Source organism: Ictalurus furcatus, chromosome 10 (genome assembly GCF_023375685.1).
Source record: "Ictalurus furcatus strain D&B chromosome 10, Billie_1.0, whole genome shotgun sequence".
In the NCBI taxonomy this organism is placed as follows: domain Eukaryota; kingdom Metazoa; phylum Chordata; class Actinopteri; order Siluriformes; family Ictaluridae; genus Ictalurus; species Ictalurus furcatus.
The window spans coordinates 12503677-12527424 of record NC_071264.1 but is presented as its reverse complement, the minus strand read 5'-3'; the positions used below and the strand labels follow the sequence as shown (position 1 = coordinate 12527424).

Sequence of the window (23748 nt, the reverse complement as noted above, 5' to 3'; positions counted from 1 at the left end):
TCTGAATCTTTTCTGACATAAAAATTTGGCTTCAGACATTGACCCGCACCTCCTTCCATTCTAATGCCTGTTTGTCAGGAAGTTGTTCAGTTTGAACTTTATTTATCTCTAAATTGTCTACGGCTCAGAGAGGACTTGGTTAACTTGTGCATGGCAGCCCAGTGAGTTGTGTCGTGCGCTAACTGAGCGTGTCCACCTCATCTTCTCAGGAGCTGAGAGAGCGAGTGCTGCGAGGGAAGTACCGTATCCCATTCTATATGTCCACCGACTGTGAAAATCTACTGAAACGACTGCTGGTGCTGAACCCAGGCAAACGTGGCAGTCTAGAGGTACAAGCTTTTTCAGAATCCCAATAAACACTGCAGTCAGAGTCCCTGCTTCAGCTTATGTCAGGCCCTGGATTCAACTTTTTGTTGAGTTTTGCAAAGTTTCGGCACGTCGTGTGCGCCTTAACGTGTGCCTTAATTTCCTCACACAGCAAATCATGAAAGACCGCTGGATGAACGTGGGTCACGAGGAGGAGGAGCTAAAACCGTACACGGAGCCAGAAGCCGACCTCAGCGACACCAAAAGAATAGGTACACACACGCATGTAAACGCACAATACAGTATATACATACAGTGTTATCATTACTCAGGCTAACCTTTGTAGGCTAACGTTCAGCATGTTAGGAACATCTTAAGAACATTTGTAACGTTCATAAGAGGTTGTACAATTTTGCTGCAACATTTTTTAATGAATGTTAGCAGAAATGTTTCCACAACGTTATCCAGAATGACTCCCTACAAAAGGCAAAGTGTATTATGGGTATTCTGTGCCCTGTTGGATTGTCATGTAGTAACTAGCGGATATTCTGCTCCACTCTGCTTTCAGATGTGGCTACTAAATGGTAAAGTGCACTATATCCGGTGCAGTCTTGTTCGTTTGTTTTTATCTGATTGGGATGTTAAAATGTTAAGGCAAACCATAATCATATTATATTAATAAAACATTGAAGGATTGCTCTTGAATACATTACTAAATGTTCTCCGAATGTTCTGTTAGCTGGGAGGAAACGATGCTGATATAAACGCACTGTAACTCTCACTCCTCCGCCACATGTTCTCTTACTTTATCATTCTTCGCACTCTTTTCCTCTCTCTCTCTATAGTACTTTAACCTGCTGCTGTTAACAAGATGAATGGCTAATCTGTGACGGTCTCTCTCCTTTAGACCTGATGATTACGATGGGTTTCCCCAAAGAAGAGATCACCGATTCCTTAGTGGCTCAGAAATACGATGAAGTCATGGCTACTTATTTGCTTCTGGGCAGAAAACCTCCTGAGGCAAGAACCACACACACAGCTAGTCTCCTTTTCAGTAAGTCAAACGCTATTACTAGTGGCTATTTGCGTTAACCTCATAATGTTCCTTGTTGCTCGCAGTTTGAGGGAAGCGAGTCGCTGTCCAGCACAAACCTGTGTCAGATGCCCCGACCCAGCAGTGACCTGAATAACAGCTCATCCCAGTCTCCAGCTCACTCCAAAGTGCAGCGCAGCATCTCTGCCACGCAGAAACAGCGCCGCTACAGTGATCATGGTCAGCGCGCACACATGTTTTAAAGGAAATTTCCATCTTGATCGACAGTCATATTGTACTTTATAATTAATATGTGATGTTCAGTGTCGTCTGAGGTTAGTCAACATGTTTGTCTATTTCGTACATCGTCTACAATGCTGTTCGAGCACGTGCTGATAGTAACAAAAAAAAGTAGATTTAGCACTTACTTCATCTCTACCTAAAGAGAGCGATGCAGCTACGATTTAGTCCTTCAGCTCTTTTACCTCCTCATTTGAACACTGTGCTTAAACAAATCACGTTCTAAACTTTCATGCAATAATACATTTAGGACATTAGTGTATTATATATATTTTTTTAAAAGATACATAATTACATACAGAGTATATCATAAGTGATGTATATGTTTATGAAAGCAAAAATGAGCCTTTTGATTTGAGACTTCCTTTATTGTATCGTGGAAACAAACATTTGAATGTGGGTTTTTGCCTTTTCATATGTAAATAATATGAAAATTGGAATAATATTCAAACCGTGCATTTAATTCTTTGTTTTTTAACAGAGGCCCACAGTCTACACGCAAGGCCTTTCATACACTCTCAGACCCTTTATAATATAATGTTCATAATGTAATGTTTAACATAACTGTGTGTAACCTGCAGTTGCCCCGTCTATCCCACCGGCCGTGTCCTACACCAAGCGCACGCAGGCCAACAGTGTGGAGGGAGAGAAGAAAGAGGAGTCTAAAGGAGACACGGCTGTCTCACCGCTGACCACACAAGAGCGCAGGAAGTCTTCTACAGCCTCAGGGGTGAGAGGTCACACACTGGGGTCATGCACAAGGGTGACTGGATAAACCTGAAGATTACATATTACACTACCGGTCAAAAGTTTAGACACACTCATTCTTTATTATTTTCCCACATTTTAGGATAATAATAAAGTCATCAAAACTCTGGGATAACACAGATGGAACTCTGGGGAATTATGTTGTGATAAGAAATCCAAAATAAATCAAAATAATTTAATATTTTAACACTTGTTATCAGGTTGATATTCTCTTACTGAGGCACCCAACCGGGCACTAATGGCTATGCAAACATCAGGTATCACCGCTTTTGGCGGATCATAAAGGCAATAGATCCTTCTCTCTGACAGACTTGGATAATTTTTTTTTTATATATATATATAATACTCATCTCGTCCCTATCATGTAACAATCGTAGCAACGGATTGACCCATTTATTACTGACAGGCAAAGGTAACTCGGATCCCTCTCAGTTAACCCCATTCGACGAAGACCGGCCCCTGAGGGCTCATACAAAAGGCCTCTGTTTGAAAAGATCAACGGGAGTTGTATTATCTCCTTCTCCGTCTCTCTCCATCTTTTTATGGCTTCGATGTTACTTAAAGACCCATATTTCTCAACCTTAAGGTTCCATGTCTCCATCATATGGCGTCCAGCCACCATCCAATACCGTCAACTTTAGCGGTTCCTCCATCACCAGGTCAGGCTTGATGTATGAGTGTGCAGTTGCAATCACAGGCTCTGTCCATATACTCTGCTTGACCTCCCTAAGCATTTTCTCTGCCAACCGCATCACTCTGTTATGGCGGGCACAGCGGGCCTGAGCGTGACCTCACATACTTGGAGAACATGATTTAATGTCTCCCGCATAGCACAGGCCCCCCGGCATGTGACATCATCTGCCTTGTCAGGTCTACCGCAAGACCCTCGTGCCTTCGTGGACAGAACTCCGCCTCTCAGCTGGATTCCCCTAAGATGTAAACGGGGGAAGACTCTCGTTGGTTTCTGTAGCCAGAGGTGGCTTGCCTTGTCGATCTTACCAACTGTAAGCTCTCTGCCATCAACAGCGTCATGCAACTGTGAAGCCCACGCATGTTGGGCTTCATCCCTTGTTGTTATAATCATTCCAGCCCCCCTGCAAGGGATGTTTATAATTCGCTCGATTTTCTTAAATGTTTTCTGGTTGACAACGGATGCGCAATATATGCTCTTGCTTGTTAAAAGCTTCTGGAATCTTGATTTCTGGGCTAGAGGGACTGATGAGCTAATGCAGGGAATCCCCAGACCACCATCTTGCACCCTGGCATGTAAATATGCCACCGGGGTGTCATTTGGTAGCCTCAGCCATCTCCAGACACTAGATCTTATTAAAGTGTCCATTCTCTTCATTGTGTTTCTATGTGCGTTCCCCAACACCAGCTCATGAGTTAGTTTGGGCAAGAGGAAAATCTTTAAGATTTCCAGCCTTTGATACGGCTTCAGGGGAGCTTCTGATACTTCTCTCAACATCATCTCAATATAATTCAAAATAATTTAAATATTTTAGCATTTTCGAAGTAGACACGCTTTTTGCCTAGAATTTCCAGAAATGTATTCTTGGCATTTTCTCAACCGATTTCTTGAGGAATCCACCCTGAGATGCTTTTTAAACAGTATTTTTGCTGGACAATTATTGGCTGCTTTTCTGAATATTTCACTCCAAGTCATCCATGTAAATAAAAAGTTAGTTTTCTAATGAAAGAAATTAATATGTTGGCGCAATTATTTTTGTCTACAACACCAATTTCAAACATTTAATCATACACCTTCAGATCAAAAGATTTTTAAGATCATGAGAAACATTTCAGTCAAGTGTCTCTAAACTTTTGCCGGTAGTGTAGATCCAGGCCTGTTAAGGAAAGGTAATGGGAAGTCTCATTTTAATTAGTATTAATCCAAGAAATTGCAGACAGGATCTCTGACCTATTTTTGTGTCCGTGTGTTTCTGTGTGCGTTCGTGTACGCGTGAACTAACAGAACAGCACAAGCGGGGGGATGACGCGGAGGAACACATACGTGTGTGAGCGTGGCAGCACAGATCGTTATTCAGCCATTCCTAATGGCAAGGACAGCAGGTGAGCTTCCCTTCCTGCCCCTTTGTGGGAAACGAATGCCCCATAACTGGTCGAATAGTGAAGAAGAAACCTGTGAAATCAATTCATCAACCACATCCTGATACATCTCTTCTAATAAACCAAAATATTAACATAAAAGTAACTCTTATAGCATTGCCAAAAAATAGGATTAGACACGTAAATGTAAATGGAGATGTAGGAGTGGGTAAATATTGCACTGCAGCCAGCCAGAGTGTGTCAGAATTTTTGGCTTCACTTGTCATGTTGTCCATCATTGACACAATGAGTGTCATATAAAACATGCATGTTTCTTCTCTCTTTCAGTCTGACGGAGATGTCTGCCTCTGGTAGTGGCTCCTCTGTGTCTCCTGGAGCTTCCTCAGCACTGGCGTCAGCTAGGCCACGTCACGTGAAGTCCATGTCTGCCTCAAGCCATCCAACCAAGTCCCCCTTGCCCCCAATAGAGGATAATGCAGAGTACAAGGGGTGAGCGCATATTAACCCACCATCCTAATTATAGCTTGACATAACCTGCAATCTTGTGTGGGTTTTTTTTTTTCTTTCCTGACTGATGATTGGTGCTTGAGAGAAGAAGCAGGCTTTGGATCGCTTTCGTTAATATTTGCTTCCGTTTGTCCCCTTCTGCTTATTTTAATGCTTTTATAATTTATCTATTGCTATCTCTCTTTTCTTTCTCCCTTTAGCCCTAGCTCCAGCTCCAGGGCACCCGCTACATCTCCATCGACCCACAGTATCAGCAGCGTGACCCCAGACCGAACACGTTTCCCGCGGGGCACGTCTACCCGCAGCACTTTCCACGGAGCCCAGTTGAGAGAGCGGCGCAGTGCGACCTACAACGGCCCGCCCGCCTCTCCCACGCTCTCACATGACACGGGTGCTCTGGTCCACACTCGGAGGGGCACTTCGACGGGCATCATCAGTAAGATCACCTCCAAGTTTGTGCGTAGGTGAGTTGGCCAAACCTCTCCATTACACTGAGGCGAAACTATAGCTGGTGGCTCATTGGTGATTTTTGAATGATCGCTAAACAGAATTCTGACAATTCCAATCCCAAGCTCCTCCCACACATGGGTGCAACGTAACAACAGCTTATGCAAGATAAAAATGATTTAAGTTACTGCAACAAGCTTATATACAACTTGTACTTAGAGATTATACTGCAGAATGAGGGGTGTGGCCACTAACACAAACACATACTCAGTATGCTGAGTTTTCAGTTTCTCTGACCATGACGCAGTCAATCAAGGGCATGCTGTAAAACGAGCTTCATTTTGATCAGTCATTCGATTCTGTCCGGCTCAGTGGAAAGCCCAGGCTTCCCCATCTTCTGCAAGTCAGTGTCTCAGTGTTGCAGCGGACATGCTTTAAATCTCCAGTGCTGCTGTGACATTATAAAACTCCCTATTCTGACCTTATGTAGACAGACAAAATTTCACCTACTGTAGTAAGCCTGGTATTCTAGTAATAAAGCAAGAACGTATGCCCTGAAAAGTGTGTTGTCTGTGAGCAATGTGCCTGCTGCAGTGTTTAAAATAGAGAGCCTACAGTAAATCCACATTTCATCAGTCTGATTAACAGGAATGTACAGGCATTGCAGTACTGCAGTCATTTCAGGGGTTTTATAGCTGATGTTGGAACAGCAAATATACTACGGTGCGACACCAGTGGCAGTATAGCTAATTCACATATACAGAAACATAAATGAAAAGATATGATGCCACTGAACCATCACAAAATAGTTTCCATTAATGGCATGATCTCTGTATCAGTAAGGACATTTTTACACCCAAGTTTTTTTTTTTTTTTTTTTTTTTTTTTTTTTTTTTTTTTATAAATATTGGGTGTAAGGCTACTTGCATTGAGACTTTGGTTTGTTGAAAGTATAAAAGATGTTATAAAATCTGGGGGTGGTCCAGAAAACTGATCTCTGCTCCACTTGAAAGATATACCTCTGGGGTTTGCTAGAAGGCATCTATGATCTGAACCATGTATGAAAGTGATCTGCTGTCTGGGCTGGGAGTTGAGTGACATGATTGAACTTATCATGGGGATACTACAATGAGTGCAGGGTTACTCACATCCATGATGTGTCTGCTGTTTGCGCTAGCATAAAACACACTTCATCGTGAGTAGTGTGTAGGTGCTCCTGTATGAGGGTGTGCAAAATAACAAATTGTTATAATTGTGTATATATAATTGTATTGTGGACTAGTTCAACAAAACAGACTTCATATAAAAACCATAATGAACTTTCTTTTACTTTCACACTATCCGTTGTGACCCAGATGACAATGGGTTCCCTTCTGAGTCTGGTTCCTTTCAAGGTTTCTTCCTCATATCATCTTGGGGAGGTTTTGCTTGCCACAGTCACCACCGGCTTGCTCATTAGGGATAAAATCACACACTTAAAATCTGTATGCTGTGTTTATATGTTTCTGTAGAGCTGCTTTGAGACAATGTCCATTGTTAAAAGCGTTATACAAATAAAATAAAATTGAATGTCTTATTAATTACATATTAAATTAAATGCAAATGAAAGGAAGGCAATAAATGAATAATATAATGGTGATTTTAGGTGTGTCAATGTTTTTGGAAAAGACTAGAACCTTATTTGTTGTTGAGATGCATGCAGAAGAGAAACGTATTTCAGTTCAGGAAAACCTTTTAATTTTTCAGAACTATATAATAGAACGTGTCTAAATTTCATCATGTGAAGGGTTTTCCCCATAGTTATTCATTTGACAGGGTTTTTTTTAATTCTATATATAAAGCAACTGAAGCAGAATGCAATCTAGTTGAGCAGTTGATGGTCAGAGGCTTTCCTCAATCCCCAAGAGTGGCTCTCTGGCAATCCTGAAATTCCAACACGCAATGTTTTTTGCTAACTTGCACCAAACCTGAGCTTCCACTGCTCACGTTTGGTTCAGCTAAATTCAAACATTTTTGTTGGACAGCATCCATGTCAGTTTTTGGTTCTGGTCCACATTCATTTGGCAGACACTTTTAATTAGAAGTGAAGCAGAATTTGGATTCATTTTGTGTAGGTATTTTTTTTTCTTTCTTGAATCTTATGAGTATAAATGAAGAAATTGTGTTGCAAACTAACTGCAAATATACACAATAGGTCTGAAAATGCTGTATGTTGTCTTCTGTTGTAGAACTCTTTCTTTCAGGGCCTCGTGGAGGTAGGACTGGTGTTCAGTGCCTTTTTTCTGAAATTGACCCCATAATCTGATATGCAGTTGATTTTTTTTTTTTCTTCTCCCACCTTTCCAAATATTGATCTTTGTTGTATGACTGCAGATTTCTTCCCTGCTGTTTAACCCCAGAATCCTGCCCGGTGTGTGCATGACCAGCTGAATCGCCAATAATATTGCTTAAAAAATTAACATTTAGGAAGAAAGAAATCAATCCGTATCCTAAAGTCCTCGTGTTGAAGGAATGTCCGTGCACATGTGCACTTTGAGGAATGCTGAATGTCTTGTGCAAGACTAAATATTGTTCACGTTTGATGATCTTCCCCCAAGCCAAAGTATGATGCTCTCAGGAAAGGAGTCTGACAAACAAAAGAAAAAGGAGCTTCACTACCACTTTGTTTCAGTGGTTTCTGACCTTTATACTTTTCAGATTTAAGATGTCACCAGCTTCATACTTGCAGTCACAATAAGACATATATTTTCAGATAGTCTACAGGTTTTCATGGGGCCATACAAAACAAAAACACACTAGAAAACAATAAAGTGTACATAATATAATATATCTAATACATACAGTATATAAAATAAAAATGATGGTTCAACAATTAGTACAAGTAATACAGTAAATAATTTGATTCGTGGATGAACAGCTAAAGTTTTTAATATGATCCCAATGACCATAAAAACTTTTGCAATAACATATTAAGCATCTTCTGCTAGTTTATGGCACAATTCAAACTATAGGTAAACTGTTTCTTGAATTATATAGAGTACCCCTTTCCATACAGCTTTCATTTTATGACATTGTAAAAGGAATGAAAACGCCATTTTGGCATGAAAAAGTGGGTTTTTTAGTTCTAATTTGTGACCTGCAGCAGTTTGTCTAAATGAACTGTTTATATATGTATGTTTACCCTAATCTCAGCAATCTGTTAAAATTTCTTTTCAGTCTCATGCATGTTTAGATATAATATGATCCAAACTGCTGCACGTGTCCATTTAGTGTCGACGTGACCATAACGAGAAGCTCCAGTCTGAGCATAACAGAACGCAGCACACTAATGTCAGTTCATCATTGGTTAGCTAAATTCCAATCATCATATTTCAGGCTCATCAAAACATCCTGCAAATGTGCTTAGCGATCAGAAGAACATATTAACATTGGACCTGATAGATTTTGCTGCGTTCCACTTTAATTCCAGCGAAGGCTACTAGAGAGTATTAATCAGTTGCATTAATACCGAATGAAATATTTACAACTGGATGTCCTCGCTTGTTCCATCCCCTGGTGTGTGTTTGTGGTAGTTTCACGTTTCTTACTCTGTTTCTGAATCTGAACTCTTAACTGTCTTTAAGGCTACCCAGTGAAGGAGAGGCCAGATGCAGAGCAAACAGCTTGAGGTGAGACATCAGTGAAGTGATGCCTGTGTAGATCTGTGTTCATTGCTTTGAGGTCAGGATGAAGTTCACATGTTTGTTTGAGAAATGTTTTGGCCGAGTGGGGGCTGTGCTGCACCAATAAAACTTTTGTACTTTATGTACCAACACAGCCTTTATATGACATAACTGTCTTATAAGTATCTTATGACGTGAGAAGGTTATCAGATTTTATTATTATTTTGCATGTTGTCTCAACAGGATGGCTGCTTGTTTCCAAAGCTCCACATTCCCAATATGCATAACTTACAGCTTAAAAATTAACACACTGGTGTGTTTTGTGATTTACCTTTATTAGTATTTGTGACAGCTGTGTTTTTACCCCTTGTTTTTAAGGAAAGTCCATAAATCTCTTTGCACCTAAGTGTTTTACTAGCAAATGTTTTGTAAAGCCTGGTTTATACTTCTGGAAGGCCAATTCATTTGTTTTTGCTGTAGACCGAAGATATTTGGATTTGAGTTCAAAAGATGAATATGAGAAGAGAGTTTATTTCCTGGTATTTATATGTAGATGTGTTAAACAACATTGAACATGGCACATTTTGTATCAGATTACCCAATTTGTAGGCGAGCAAAGCTATTGGGTCGGCCAAGGAAAACAACAGCTGATGACAGAAACATCGTGAGAGCTCTAAAGAAGAACCCCAAAACAACAGTGACATCACCAACAACCTCCACAGGGCTGAAGGCATCACAATCCACCCGTCAAAGAAGACTTTGAGAAATATACAGGCCATACCACAGGATGCAACTCGGTAATAATCAGAAAGCCAGCTTGGAAATTGCAAAGAAATACAGAGATGAGCTGCAAAAGTTACCAAGATTAACCTCTAGCAAAGTGATAAAAAGGCCAAAATGTGGTCGAAGAAAGGATTTCTTCATGATCCAGCTCAACTGTGAAACATGGTGGAGGTAGTGTCATGGCTTGGGCTTGCATGACTTCTTCTGGAACAGATGTCAATGAGTCACAAGCTTGATGTAGTTATTGCAAGCAAGCGATATGCAACCAAATCCATCCATCCATCTTCTACCGCTTACTCATTCTTCAGGGTCACGGGGGAACCTGGAGCCTATCCCAGGGCACAGGGCGGGGTACACCCTGGACAGGGTGCCAGTCCATCGCAGGGCACAATCACATACACACTCACACACCCATTAATATATGCAACCAAATATTAAGCGTTATTTACTTTAAGACTTGTTTGTTCCTATACTTTTGCTCACCTAAAATTTGGGTGGTCTGATACAAGAGGTTCTTTGTGTTATGTTCTTTAACACATCTAGATGTAAACACCAGGAAATGAAAGCAGAGATCCTAAACTCTCATCTCATATACATCTCCTGATCTCAAACCCAAATGTCTTTGGCGTATAGCACAAACAAATGAGTTGACCTTGTCGTTTCAATAGTTTTGGAGGGGATTGTATATTTGTTGTATATAGCTCTATGTAAAAAATATATATATATATATATATATAATTGTGTGAGCATGCATTTTGTCCTTGGTGAGTGGAGTTGCAGCTCGACCCCACTCTGTCTGTTATTTCACTGCACATCAGCACCTATAGGATGGATTGCATTCATTATAGTTGTGCCTGAGAGTGGTGCCAGGTTTGCAGTAACATTAAAGTATTATATTTGTAAACCTCTTGATAAAACCCACAGAAAAACGTATTGTCGTAGATTTTCGGGTAGGCAGCTGGGAACACCTCCTCGTCTCAACCAGTCAGCGTTTATCTGAAGGTTGCTCGATGTGCAGCATCACAGATACGTGTGAGACACTGTTAGGATTTTGGATGTGTGTTTGACAGCCCATCAGTGCACCTCTGCATGTTATACTTAAACCCCCTTATAAATTCCGCCTCTGATTCGCAATGAAAATACACTTTGGGGGGGGGTATAAACCAGCCTTAAGTTGTCTCAATATTTGGGATGAATTCATATTTTAACTAATGGCTAATATGATAATGGTGGTCATGTTCATCCTCAGGAGCGGTTCAGGAGAACCCAAGGATGATGGGCGTGATTCTAAACCGCGATCTCTACGCTTCACGTGGAGCATGAAGACAACATCGTCCATGGAGCCCGGAGACATGATGCGAGAAATCCGCAAGGTGCTAGACGCCAACAATTGTGACTACGAGCAACGCGAGCGCTTCCTGCTCTTCTGCGTTCACGGCGACGCCCGTCAGGACAGCCTCGTCCAATGGGAGATGGAAGTATGCAAGCTGCCCCGCCTCTCTCTCAATGGCGTCCGCTTCAAGCGTATCTCGGGCACCTCCATCGCCTTCAAGAACATCGCATCCAAAATCGCCAATGAGCTGAAGCTGTGACCGGCACACAGGGGGCAGAAACTGGAAGCTTGCTACGTTGATGTCTACGTTCCCAGTTAGTTTGGGCACCTTTTTGAGTTTACTGCTTTCTGAAGCTACTGCTGTATGGTTTGACCAGTGGATTTAAAAAGATAAGATTGGGGGGGGGGGGGAGAGAGCATACTTGGTATCCCCAGTTCCCTTCTTTTCTCTCAAGTCCCACATATACACAAGGTTAGCATAACCATCTTTGCAATAATATTGAAAAATCCCTGTCAGGGTCAGCAGGTTGGTGTTCCTTTACAGAACTACCTTTGTAGGCTAAAGCAGAGACTTTTAACGCTACTTTTTCCACATGTACAGTTAAGATACAGAATGTTTTGTTGAATTGTTCATAGACTTGTATAATACAAGACTCTTTCGGCCTACGTATCTGAAGGTGTTGTATAGTATTGAGTTCTGCACAGAAAATTTGTTAAATGTCTTACTGTTTTGTTTAGCTTTTTTGCTTTTCCTTGTACGATTTTAGATTTTTTTTTTTTTGCCTCTGCCATGTGATATATTTTAATGATTCTTTTATATAATTTTTTTCCCCCCACTTTTCAACAGGATGTAGAACCAGTATATCAGTGGCGAGTTATTAAATAACAGTGTTTCATAAAACAGGCCGTGCACATTCCAAAGGCAAATTGTTTTAACCTGCAACCTTTTCATTCTTTCGCCCAAGTCTCAGAGTTGTGCTATTAGTTAGCAAGTTTGACACTCTGCCATTCCATGTATGCTAAAAAAGGGATATAGGTTTTGAATTGATTGAGGATAACGCTGTAGTTGTAGCAGATGTAGCCCGAATAGGAACAGGAGTGGAACAGGGTTGGTTTTGAGTGTCCTTCGATTTCATCTCATTCTCCCTGAAGACGTTCTGTTTATTTATTACAGGTTCTACACCACCTTTACTACGCTGCTTTAACTTGTCATCCTTGTATGAAAGAAGTAGGATGAGACATTTTTTGTTTTTGAAAATGTACTTTAATTTTTCCTTTTGTAATTAGTGATGATGGCGACAACGGTGATGATGGTGATGATGTAAGACCACTTGTGCTGGAACATTTCCTCTTGTTCCTGTTTACTGAGGTAATGAGGGTTAAATGTGCAATGCTTTTTGTTGTATTACTGGAACACAAAAATGGTCCCTGACTGCACACGTTTTGAGAGAAAGATTTTGCTTCGTTTGCTTATTTAAAAATGGTCTTAAAGTGTCTTTCAGAGGTTTAAACTGTGATCCGATTAAGCTGGTCCTAGAGGAGCGCGACATTTAATGTTGTAACGGTACATTTCCAGAGCAGATGCTTGATTATGCTGCCTTAGCGAATGGAGCTACTTGAAGGTGTTGGAGAAGATTTACTTAAAATGCAACCACCACCCACACCTCCCTTTTTTCCCCCCAGTCATTTCACCACAACCACCCCCGTACTCCATCAGATCAGTGTAGTACTGTACATTTCTCAATAAAGTCTCATGGGTCATAAAGGTTCAGTCTCACTGGTGCACATTAAAGCTTACTTGAAATGAGATTCCGAGCCATAATGTCTGGTGTTCTTTTTATATTCTTGATTACAATTCAGTAATAGTTGTGGGTCATTTTAGTGCTGTTAGGAATTGATCTTCTAAATCTCCAATCAGGATTTTACAGTAGTTAAATGTGCAATAAGTAAATACAAAGAATAAAACAGGACGGGGTGTTTATCTGAAAATAATCAATGACTGGGTTCATTAATCTCCACAAACAGCACATCCCCAATTGTTTTATTCCTTTAATACCACAGCAATCTGTCAATGATTCCATTTTTTTTTATACAACATCAGTTTATATCTGTTTATAGTTACATGTAATGTTGTGGAACGTCCACAAAACAAGTTAACTTTTGTTATAACAGTTAAAATCATTCTCTCTCTCTCTCTCTCTCTCTCTCTCCCTCCCTCCCTCTCTCTCTCTCTCTCTCTGTGTGTCTCTCTCTCTCCCTCCCTCTCTCTCTCTGTGTGTGTCTCTCTCTCTCTCTCTCTCTGTGACAAAAATAAAAATCCCGCTTGTCACATAACTTAAAAACTATAAAGCACGAAGCGCTCTGTATGGAAGACTTGCCCACGGTGGAAAACTCTACACTAAGAAGGAACATTTTCACCTCAAAGCACTGAAATAAATCTCTCCTTACAGAAATATTCGTCCAAGCAATGTTTATATGGTTTTTGTTGTTGTTAAATAAAAATCTAATCATTAGTTTTAGATTATGTGGATCGTCTGACTCAAGCCCCTGTTTACTATAAGATACTCACTATAGAAATGATAACATATTGAACGAGCCCATTAACATTACCCTACTGTCAGAGCCGCTGTAATAGAAAAGCGATCAACCGCGTCTGACCATTTGATAATTAACAGTGCTGTAATGTATTTTAATGAATAGCCTGTACATACAGTGGAGCAATGGGTTCCACATAAATTCAAATCCAATTAAACAATAACAAAATTGTTATTATATTATCATTTATTAACAACATGATTGAACTAATGCATAGCTTTGTGAAAACTCTCCGTGAGCAGAGGTACTACGATGCGTCACGACGCTCAGTGCATCTAGTCTCCGTAAAACATGTCCTGGAGCTGGGCTGTGACTCTACTTCTGTGCAGGCACCAGGTCATCGATGCCCGCATTGTCCTCCAGTCTCTTCTCAATCCTGATGAGAAGTTTAACCCCGTCCACCACGAGCTGCACGAACTCCACTTCTGTGAGTCCGATGGTTTGTTGGTTGCTTATTTTGTACAATCCATCTGAGTCTGTGTAGAGCGAGACCATACAACCAATTACCTCCATCTTTTGTATTCATAACTAACATTTCAATAACATTTACCAACAGTGGTATATAGTGTTGGGTGACATAAGAAGAAGAAACCTGCTTTATTAAACTTTATTTTTTACCTCAGGGCAATCTTGTCATGACGATGCTTTGTTGCATATTAAATTAAACATAAAAAATATACAGAGGAATTAAATAGCGCTAAGTGGTTCAGTAAACAGTAACTCAAACCAGGCTTTTAATCCATGGCTATGCAAGACTCTATTTCGCTCAGAGCAGTTTTCATGGTTGCTTAACAAACTATATATCTTGACCAGTATAAATATGATTTTATGCATTGATCTGCTGATGGGATAATTGCATAAACGAGCAGGTGTATGTGTTCCTAATAAAGTGGTTGGTGATTGTATATAGTTACGTACTGTCTGCCTCCATGCGAAGTCTCAGTCTGTCCAGGATGTTGTGCAGGTGTATGTGCTCAGGCAGGTGTATCAGCCTGATAGTGACACTGGCCTTCAGCCCGGTGCCCACCTCTGCGGGCGAGCTCACCACCCAGCCCAAGTGAGGCTTCCAGATAAATGGGTGCCTTAGTTTAGTATAAATTGCCTCCAACTGAAAGAAAACATGGACGAGGAACACAGTGGCATTCGCCCATTGTCATGTGTAATGAGCCTTGTGAGCAAGAGAGCAAAGGTAGACTTAACCAAGTCTCACCTTTACTAGATTGATGCATACAGATGCAAATGCCTCCTGGATATTGGCATCGCTTCTGGAAGACACCAGTTTCAGATGGTCCTCCATGTTTATCCAAATTCCCAGGCTACCATTTGCACACATCCTGTTAGATGCATACAGACATGAAGACAAGCAAAACAAGGAAGTCATTCTACTCTTAGAGGAAAAAAAAGGCTTGTCAAGGTGTTATACTTGGAACCAGTTTCAAACCCCCACCATTTCAGCCATTCAACAACTTTTCATAAAGTCCTCATTCACAATTACCTATTTTGAATAAACAGCAATTTAAAAAACATTGAAGGCAGAGTTGCCAAATAGAGCAAGTTTATAAATACAACTGACCTACGCAACCATTTCTATTGAAAGATACACCATATGGTCAAAAGTTTTTGGATGCTTGATTCATCACACCCATATGTAGGTCTTCCCCACCCTGTTTCCAGAAAATTGGAAGCACTTATAATGTATATAATGTCTTTGTATGTTGTAGCATTAGCATTTCCCTTCACTAGAACTAAGAGGCCCAAACCCGTTCCAGCATGACACCGTTCCAGCCCCGTTGTACAAAGCAAGCTCCACAAACACGTAATTGCCAAGGTCGGTGTGGAAGAAATCAAGTGGCCTGCTCAGAGCCCTAACCTCATCCCCACTGAACACTACATGCCAAGGCTCCTCACCCAACAGTAGTGACCAACCTCACTAATGTTCTTGTGGCTGAATGAGCAAATCCTTTCAGCCACGCTCCTAAATCTAGTGGAAAGCCTTCCCAGAAGAATGGAGGTTATTATAACAGCGAAGGAAGACTAAATCTGGAATGGGATGTTCAAAAAGCACATATGGGTGTGATTTGTCCACAAACATTTGACCATATAGTGTATATTGGAAAGAGTTGGACAGGGAAAGGGGGGTTATGGAGGGGATAATGTCTGTACGTCAGGAATGTGTGTGCACCATGGTGAGTTGTTTCCCATGCAAAAGCTGAAAAATAAAATGCTGTCAACACTCAACTGCCTGGTACAGGGTTATGCTTTAAAAAAAAATCACTAGATATTTGGGCTAGCATAAGTCAAGCATGATTGCCTCTTGAATTAATTTTGCTTGAGGCTATGTCATGATTGTCATTCTGACCCATCAAAATCCATGGTCACATGCTGCTGCTGGATACTCTCAGATATGCGAACACTCACTTGTAGGGTTCCACAGAGGAACAAACTGAAGAACTGAAGAAGCTTCAGATTAAAAATGTATACATGTGCCTAGTTATTATTATTGCCTTTATCTGATCCAGCATTTGGTAAGATCCCAACATTAAGAACTTATCCAAAAGTAGGTGATCTTTCAAAGTTAAATATAATCATATCCACCCATTTGTTGTTTTTGATGCTTTTTTGCTATGAAGCTATTTTAGATTTTAAACTTCTAGTTATTTAGTACTCACTAGTGTAGTCAATATTGTGTAAATTCTTCTGTGTTAAACTTTAGTCCTGGAAGACGTTCATATTTTGATCCTTTAATATTCCAATAAATATGAAGCCCTTGTATAGCTGATCCCTCCAGGACAGAAGTGGAACACCATGTATGACTTTTGATGAGTTTTACCACAGTGCCCGTGCATCAGGCCAATCACGGGCCACACCGGTCTTCATTAATGTGATGGGTGGGGCATCCAGAAGAAGCCCTTTATCTTCTGTCTCTTGGTTGAGCTCGTCCATTGAGTAAAGCTTGCCTGGGAGTTCTTCACTAAGTTGGTCCAGAGCTGGAAAACCAATCAGTAAATCATTTTTGCTAGTATGACTTTCTCTGTTTTTGCATTTGTAGAGACAGAATAGCAGTAAAGAAACCATTATGCACTGACCCTTCATGCACTGTGCTGACTCACCTAACACTTTACTGTATTTATTCAGTGTTATTGCACTACCTTTTTTGGCCAGTGTGAGGAGATGTCTCCGTTCCCCTCGGCTGCAGTGTGTTGGGAAGCAGAAGTCCTCAATGCACCGAGACACGCTCACCTCGCAGCTCACAGCATACGCTCGGTCAAAGTCATCACCTCCCTACACACACACACACACACTCAAACGGTGTCCCATAGCCCAGTGGTTTTCAAAATGGGGGCCACGACCCCCTTGGGAGCTGCCAGGGGGTGCCCGGGGGGCCTCAACAATTTGATGTGAAAAATAAATAAATGTATGTTTTCTCTTTCTCGCTCTCAGACACACACACAATCAATTCCTAATGTAATGTAAAGATGTAAGATGTAATTATTAATAAAAATAAAAAAAAGGGGGGGATATATTCAGAAGTCTGTATTTTTAATGTGTTTTAAAGACATCTTGCAAAAGGGGGGCCTTGGTCAAGTTTTAATGCCATTTGGGGGGCCTTGCCCTGGAAAAGTTTGGGAACCCCTGCCATAGCCTACTGACTAAAGACATATTTCCACATGAATATGTATAATATTACTAACTATCACTATGTAAGAGATAAAGCATAATGGGAAATGCTGTTAGAGAACTATAATCTTCTGACCAATTAGATTCGAACATTCAACAGCGCTGTGTATATAACTAATAGTGTAATATAACTAACACTCACCTTGAGGTTGTCATAATTGAAGTCACTCTTTTGCGTAATGTGCCCGAGCACCTTGTAGCTGTGGTAGGCTTCAATAATGCGTTCAAAAAAGTCACAGAAGAGAATGTAGGACTGTGCATCACCGGCTAAGCAACCTACAGTCAAGGGTCCTGTACGTGTTCCTATGTCACAGACAGAAATGGACACATGCAGTTCCATTCAGAAAAGCTATCATAGGCCATTTTCCTTATGCAGTATTTTGTGTTTGCTTACTCAGACTCATGTGTTGGAGGTTACTAACATCTTCAGTTACTTAATGGTAAATTGTCTACACTTATATAGCGCTTTTTTAACCTTAGAAGTTCCAAAGTGCTTTACACTGTCTTATTCACCCAGTCACACACCCACACTCACACAATGGTAGCAGAGCTGCCATGCAAGGCGCTAACTTGTCATTGAGAGCAACTTGGGGTTCAGTGTCTTGCCCAAGGACACTTCAGCATGTGGAGTCATGTGGGCCAGGAATCGAACCGCCAACCCTACCATTAGTGGACATCCCGCTCTACCACCTGAGCCACAGCCGCTTAAAACTTTCAGATCAAACTTTCAGCCAACCTCTGGGATAACTAAGTGCACTGAGAAGCCTTTTGAATGAACCGAGTGGCTTGGTAGCTGAAATGCTTAGTGATCACACACATCCAGTACCTTTTTGGGCTGCAGTTAGTGAGGGTGTAAAATAAGGACGTCACAGCCTTGCCAATATTATACAGGCACATGACAAATTAAAGGAGAAACCAACATAAAGTGACAGCAGTACAGCTTCATTTCATCTTGCCATCAAGTCTCTTGAACTGTACTAGAGGGATCACCATTCTACTAAAAGCTATTCACTCCACTGGTGTTTTGATGACGGTGTTGGAGAGAGCTGTCTAACAAATCCAGTGACTGTGGTGAGTGTAAAGGCCGTAGCATATGATTTACATCATTTTCATGCTCATCAAACCATTCAGTGAGCCCCGTGCCAGGTGGATGGCGGCGTGTTCATCCTTGAAGAGACCACTCCTGTTAGGATAGAAATGTTTCATCATAGGATAAAGGTGATTAATCAGAAGAATTTGCAGTGATTTGCAGAGATGCCTCCCTCTAAGGTGATAAGTGGATCTATAAAATTCCTCCACAGCACAACAGTGTAAGCACTTTTCCCCTTTAGTTTATCACACACCTTAGGAATGCAGTGAGCTAACTGGAAGTTTGCATCCTCCATGATTTCAGTTCATCTTCATAAGCAAGCTCAAACGCTGGCATGCTAACATTTTTTGTTACTTGCTATGAAAGAACATCATTTCAAGGACATGCAAACAACTGAATGCAACTGTTATATGAGAAGGCCCCATCCATCAGAAGGCTCTATCCTCCACTGTGACCCTGATTTTAAAGATGAATTTCGTATCAATATATGGTCTGATATTGACTGGTAAATCTGAATCAGTATCAAATTATATAAGTCAAACTTTCAGATCATATCCACTGGTGTGTTTTGTGCTGTGAGCATAAATCTAGCACTGACCTATGATGTTTCATATAACATGTTTGCACTTAGCATGTTTGGTTACTAAGAGGATGCCAACATCAGATTAGTATCAGGTATCAGCTGATTCTTAGAGCTTTCATACTGTTATCAGATTAAACATGCAACAGGGGTTTGGTTCATCACTAGACTGCGAGATTAGAGTATGGTGAATATAGTATCTGATGAGTGCTCTGGAGTGCTGAGATTCAGGTTTCGTTGATTTTCAGAAGAACACATTTGTAGATTCAAAATTGCTTTACAAAACATGTTTTGGTTTTACTAATTTTTTTTTCTTCGTCCTTTTATTTTCCTTGGTAGAGGTATATTTTGAGCTAAAGTTTCCATTTAGCATCTTTAAAGGTTCTGTGTAAAATTTCACTACAGAAACCTCTGCAGAAAGCTAGAATCATTAACCATACAAAGACCATTAAAAAAATTGTTTGTTGTAAGAACATATTATAAAATATATCTACCTAGGAAAAGTCATTTTGGAACATACACTTAAAAAACGTTTTATGTGTGATGTGAACCGTAAATGTGCTGAGCTGGTTATGAGTCATCCTTCCATCAAACTATGAGTGTCTTTTGATCTTCCACAGAACAGCAAGTGTGATTTTTCCGACGCCTGAAGAACACTTTGTTAATGCAGTCCAACCCACAAAGTGGTTCTGAACCAACAAGCACCGGTATGCAAAGAATATCTAAGTAATATAGAGTAAAATAATCAACTACAGGGTTGTTTGATGATAAAAAGACATAACGTTGAGTCTTTTACTTTAACAGTATGTCCTATGTTGTGTCTTTTACTGTATTTCTCTTTTACCACAGCAATTAGCCAACAATCACAAGTGACACTTTTGATCAGTTTAGAGTTACATAATGTCTGCGAAACAAGTTCACGTTATCGCTTAAATTATAAAACAGCATCTCTTTTTCTCCTGTCTCTTGAAGTGAATATGGCAAAAAACACAATTTCCCATGTTACAGAGTAACTGGAAAATACAAACTCCTCTGTCTTGAAGACTTTCCTGTCGTGGAAAACCTCTTACAAAGCACTGCCACTGGAGACTCCTTCCATGAGTGTTAAACAAACACCTCCTCACAGAACGTTTCACTATATCAGTGGTTGTAGTTTTAATTGTTACATTTTTAACACACATTTTAAAATCTGATTCTTAGATTATGCGGAGCATCCTTTGTCCAAGTCCCTGTGAATGAGTGGTTACTATAGAAACGATACAATTGGACTGAGTGCATTATTATTAATGTGTGATTTGAATGACAGAAGGGACTAGTGTCAGAACTGCTGTTGTAGAAAATGAATCATCACATCTGACCAATCAGATTATAAAACTATCTCACCTAGGTCCTCCAGGCCTGGACGAATGATGTCATCAAAGATGACTCCACTCTCGGTGGCCCGGTTGAACTGGCGTGTGTACATATGTAGATCAAGCACACGGGCCATGCAGGTGTAGTTTCTATCCAGACTAGGGAACTCTTCTTTGGGACAACCCCTCTTCAGTTTAAGCTTGGTCATGGGGTCTGGGGGGATCAGGCTCTAAAAACGAAATGGTATGGTAAAAGGATCTTATAATAGATTTCACAGCATGGTATTATGATCCTCATTTTGCCAAGGTTGTGTGCTGTATGAATGCTCTAACTATTGCTACAATGTGCTTTATATCCTGCACTATTGTAGGAGCTACTGATTGTTAGGTATGTCAAGGTTGCAGATGGAGTTAGAGGTGGTAATCCATTCAATATCATGATGACTAGAACAATGCTGCTGCTTGGCACTGCTATGCAATCTTTTTCTTTTTTCTCTAGTCCAACCACAGCATGGGACTTTCCTCTTGTTTTGCAATGTAAAGTGCTTGGTGTATTTTTTGTGAAGGGGAATACCTCGAGCACAGGCCTGTACTTTGTCTCCAAAGGGTACTCCTTGGGAGCTGAAAGAGATGATTGATGTTAGCCAGAGCTGCCATGCATGAACACAATGCTGTGTGAAACCAGTTCTGCTGGAATTTTGCTGGTCAACTTGCATATAAAATTCTGAGGGTTTAAAAATATCTGTAATTTGAGGTTACAACTCAACAAATGAAACTTGTTACAAAAATTAAACAAAATAAAACATTTACACTTGTTTACAGTTTATTGCAGGTCCTTTGCAAGTCTGCAGAATATAGACATGACCAGCTGCTTTTTTTGTTTTTGGTTTCCTGTTTTGTTTTGGGGACTTTTTACCCTCAGTCTTGTTTTCAGTAAGTGAAAGGAACTCTAAATGGGGTTTAAGTCAGGAGACTTATGCTGTTAAAATCTCATGCTGTAGATGGATTTAAGAAGATAAAAGCAGCAAAGAGGCATATGGTTAAATAAATTAAAATCCTTAAAGGAAAGATCCACCCTGAATGACTTGCATATTGATATTTATAATTAATAAGTGAGCTTCAGTAACATCCATGATTTATTTTGTAATGAAATTCTGAGTTCACATGTTGGTCTATTTTCAGTGTTCTTAACAGTTTCCTAAACTGCCCACAATGCTGTTTGACTATCTGCTGGCACTGGTAGACATTAGCTTTTGCTTCATCTCTATCTAAAGAAAGTGATGCAGCAGAGCTTTACTCCTTTAGTCTTTCCAGCTCTCTCACCTCCTTATTTGAACACTCTGCTTAAACAGATATATTTCTAAAACCTCACCTTTCATGCTAATATAACTACCAGTGCCACTGCGCTCATCGTCTCGTAACTCGCTAACTAGTCAAGCCGAGTCTCCGCTGAACGCAGCGTAATTACGATGTCTTTTTTGTCTTCACTACTTCTACATTGGATTTCGTATTAATATTATGTTGAATGAGAAAGGAAGCTCTTGCTCTTTTGTTGTTAGGATCTAACAGTGAAACATAACCTTTATCCTTTGTTCAATATTGGGGTTCTTTCCCCCTCCTAGTAAATGGCATTGTATATGTGCTAGCAATGTTATCCTGTGACATCAGCACAACATAGAACCAATATAAACTTATTCAATGTGTTTCAGGGTAAACGTTTCCTTTAAGCGTTCTTCAGGTTGTGTCAGTGGAGAAAGTCTTACAGGTTCAAAGTAGAGCCCTAAAAGAGTGATTCCATGTCAGAAAGGTTTAGGAAGAAATAAAATCTTAACTAGCAAAAGAAAGAGAACCTCAAAGAACCTCTTTTCCCTAAGAGTGCTGTCCAACATGCTCATGTCACCATATTTTAGCGATTTCGATAATTGGCAGTTCTTCTTTCTCTCCAAAGTGCAGTAACTTAGCTACTGTATTTATGTATCGTTATTTTTTAAGTTACTACACTTGAACAGCACTTTTTCACATCAGACAGATTCAAATCAAAGCTTTAACAGATGGTACAGTAAGAATGAGACCTACCACTCATCACTGTAATCTAGCTGTTGCTAAGCACACTGTATTTATCAAGGTAATTTATATTGAATCATCTAGCACAAGCAGGTTGTCTTTATCATCAGTCTTTATCATGCTAGCTAACATTTCAGAGATTAAGCTGTTAGTTGGATTTCATTTTTTCCTCACACTTGTTGGTTATTTGGTTAAAGGTGTATTTACCATCACTGATTAAATTCAGTGCATTTACCATCACTGACTAAAATCAAGGCAGGTCTTTTGTGTATCTTTCATGTACTTTGGCATGTTTAGAAAATTTCAGGTTATATGCTTTTCTATTGAACTCGAGGGAAGACCACTTTAACCAGAGTATCTATTTAGATTTGCTACTTTTACCACAACATAGCTATGTCTCTGAACCATTCACTGGTTCTCCTATTGAGAGACAACTACAAACACCAAATGTCTCATCACCTGGAGATTGTTATATCACATGTACATGAACTATTCAGGCCATGACACGCAGCCCATCAAGAAACGGAACAATGAATTGTCCTAATATGTACGGTCTCCTTAAATGAGGGCTGTTTATAAAGAGTTGTAATTATAGGTATCCTTCACCCAACATGGACATCAGTATGCTCAAACAAAAGCTATTAGAGCTGACATTTTTGGAGAACAGCGAAAATGTTATCAACGAATGCACGACACTGTAGGTACATTATCCAATGAATAGCTACATAAAGCTTTGATGCCATGCAGAATGAAGACATGAAGACTTACGCTTGATCAACCATTCTTTCTTTCTCTTCCACATCCTTTCTCGTTGACTGCAGCGTGTGATTGTGGAGTGCACTGTGCATGGACAGGAATAAAGCACAACCACTGGCTCGTGACAACTGGCCTTAAAGTCAAACAAAAGAGCTATGAATAGACAGGGGGTCTCATCATCCGAGTGCTTACTATCCCTACACCCCGGAGACCTGAGCATGCTAGTGTCATGTTGCTTGGCTGTAACAGTAGCCTATTTTTGACGGCTGTGTCAGATTGTATTTTTGAACCTCAGGGATACACAATTAGCACCATTCTGGAACTGTAGGAACTATTCTGTCTCATTAAGTGGTTGTGGAAAACAGTAATTGCTGCTCACGGTTGGATACTGTTCATTAGTACTTGGACAGCTCTGTACTGACAC

At 40.3% G+C, this 23748-nt stretch overlaps 2 protein-coding genes across 5 annotated transcripts in view; one reads left to right on the top strand and one right to left on the bottom strand.

The window, feature by feature from the left end:
- Positions 1-13016, top strand: part of mark1 (MAP/microtubule affinity-regulating kinase 1) — a 49503-nt gene extending 36487 nt beyond the window's left edge. For 2 of the 4 annotated variants that reach the window (XM_053634034.1, XM_053634032.1), the window contains 10 exons: positions 210-329; positions 479-578; positions 1214-1326; positions 1426-1579; positions 2221-2369; positions 4383-4480; positions 4805-4966; positions 5185-5448; positions 9055-9099; positions 11126-13016. In XM_053634034.1, coding sequence (XP_053490009.1) covers positions 210-329; positions 479-578; positions 1214-1326; positions 1426-1579; positions 2221-2369; positions 4383-4480; positions 4805-4966; positions 5185-5448; positions 9055-9099; positions 11126-11468 — 1548 coding nt within the window. In that variant the 3' untranslated portion in view covers positions 11469-13016. The remainder of the gene's footprint in view (positions 1-209; positions 330-478; positions 579-1213; positions 1327-1425; positions 1580-2220; positions 2370-4382; positions 4481-4804; positions 4967-5184; positions 5449-9054; positions 9100-11125) is intronic. The other 2 variants (XM_053634036.1, XM_053634033.1) reach the window with 1 other exon arrangement.
- A 259-nt stretch (positions 13017-13275) lies between these two features.
- Positions 13276-23688, bottom strand: zgc:172076. The gene is made up of 9 exons (XM_053634040.1): positions 23337-23688; positions 21079-21125; positions 20536-20734; positions 17625-17785; positions 16954-17086; positions 16635-16791; positions 15015-15138; positions 14723-14912; positions 13276-14280 (listed from the first exon to the last, which is right to left on the bottom strand). The coding sequence occupies exons 1-9, from the start codon at positions 23542-23544 to the stop codon at positions 14120-14122; spliced, it is 1380 nt and encodes a 459-aa protein (XP_053490015.1). The 5' UTR covers positions 23545-23688; the 3' UTR covers positions 13276-14119.
- Positions 23689-23748: the final 60 nt, after the last annotated feature.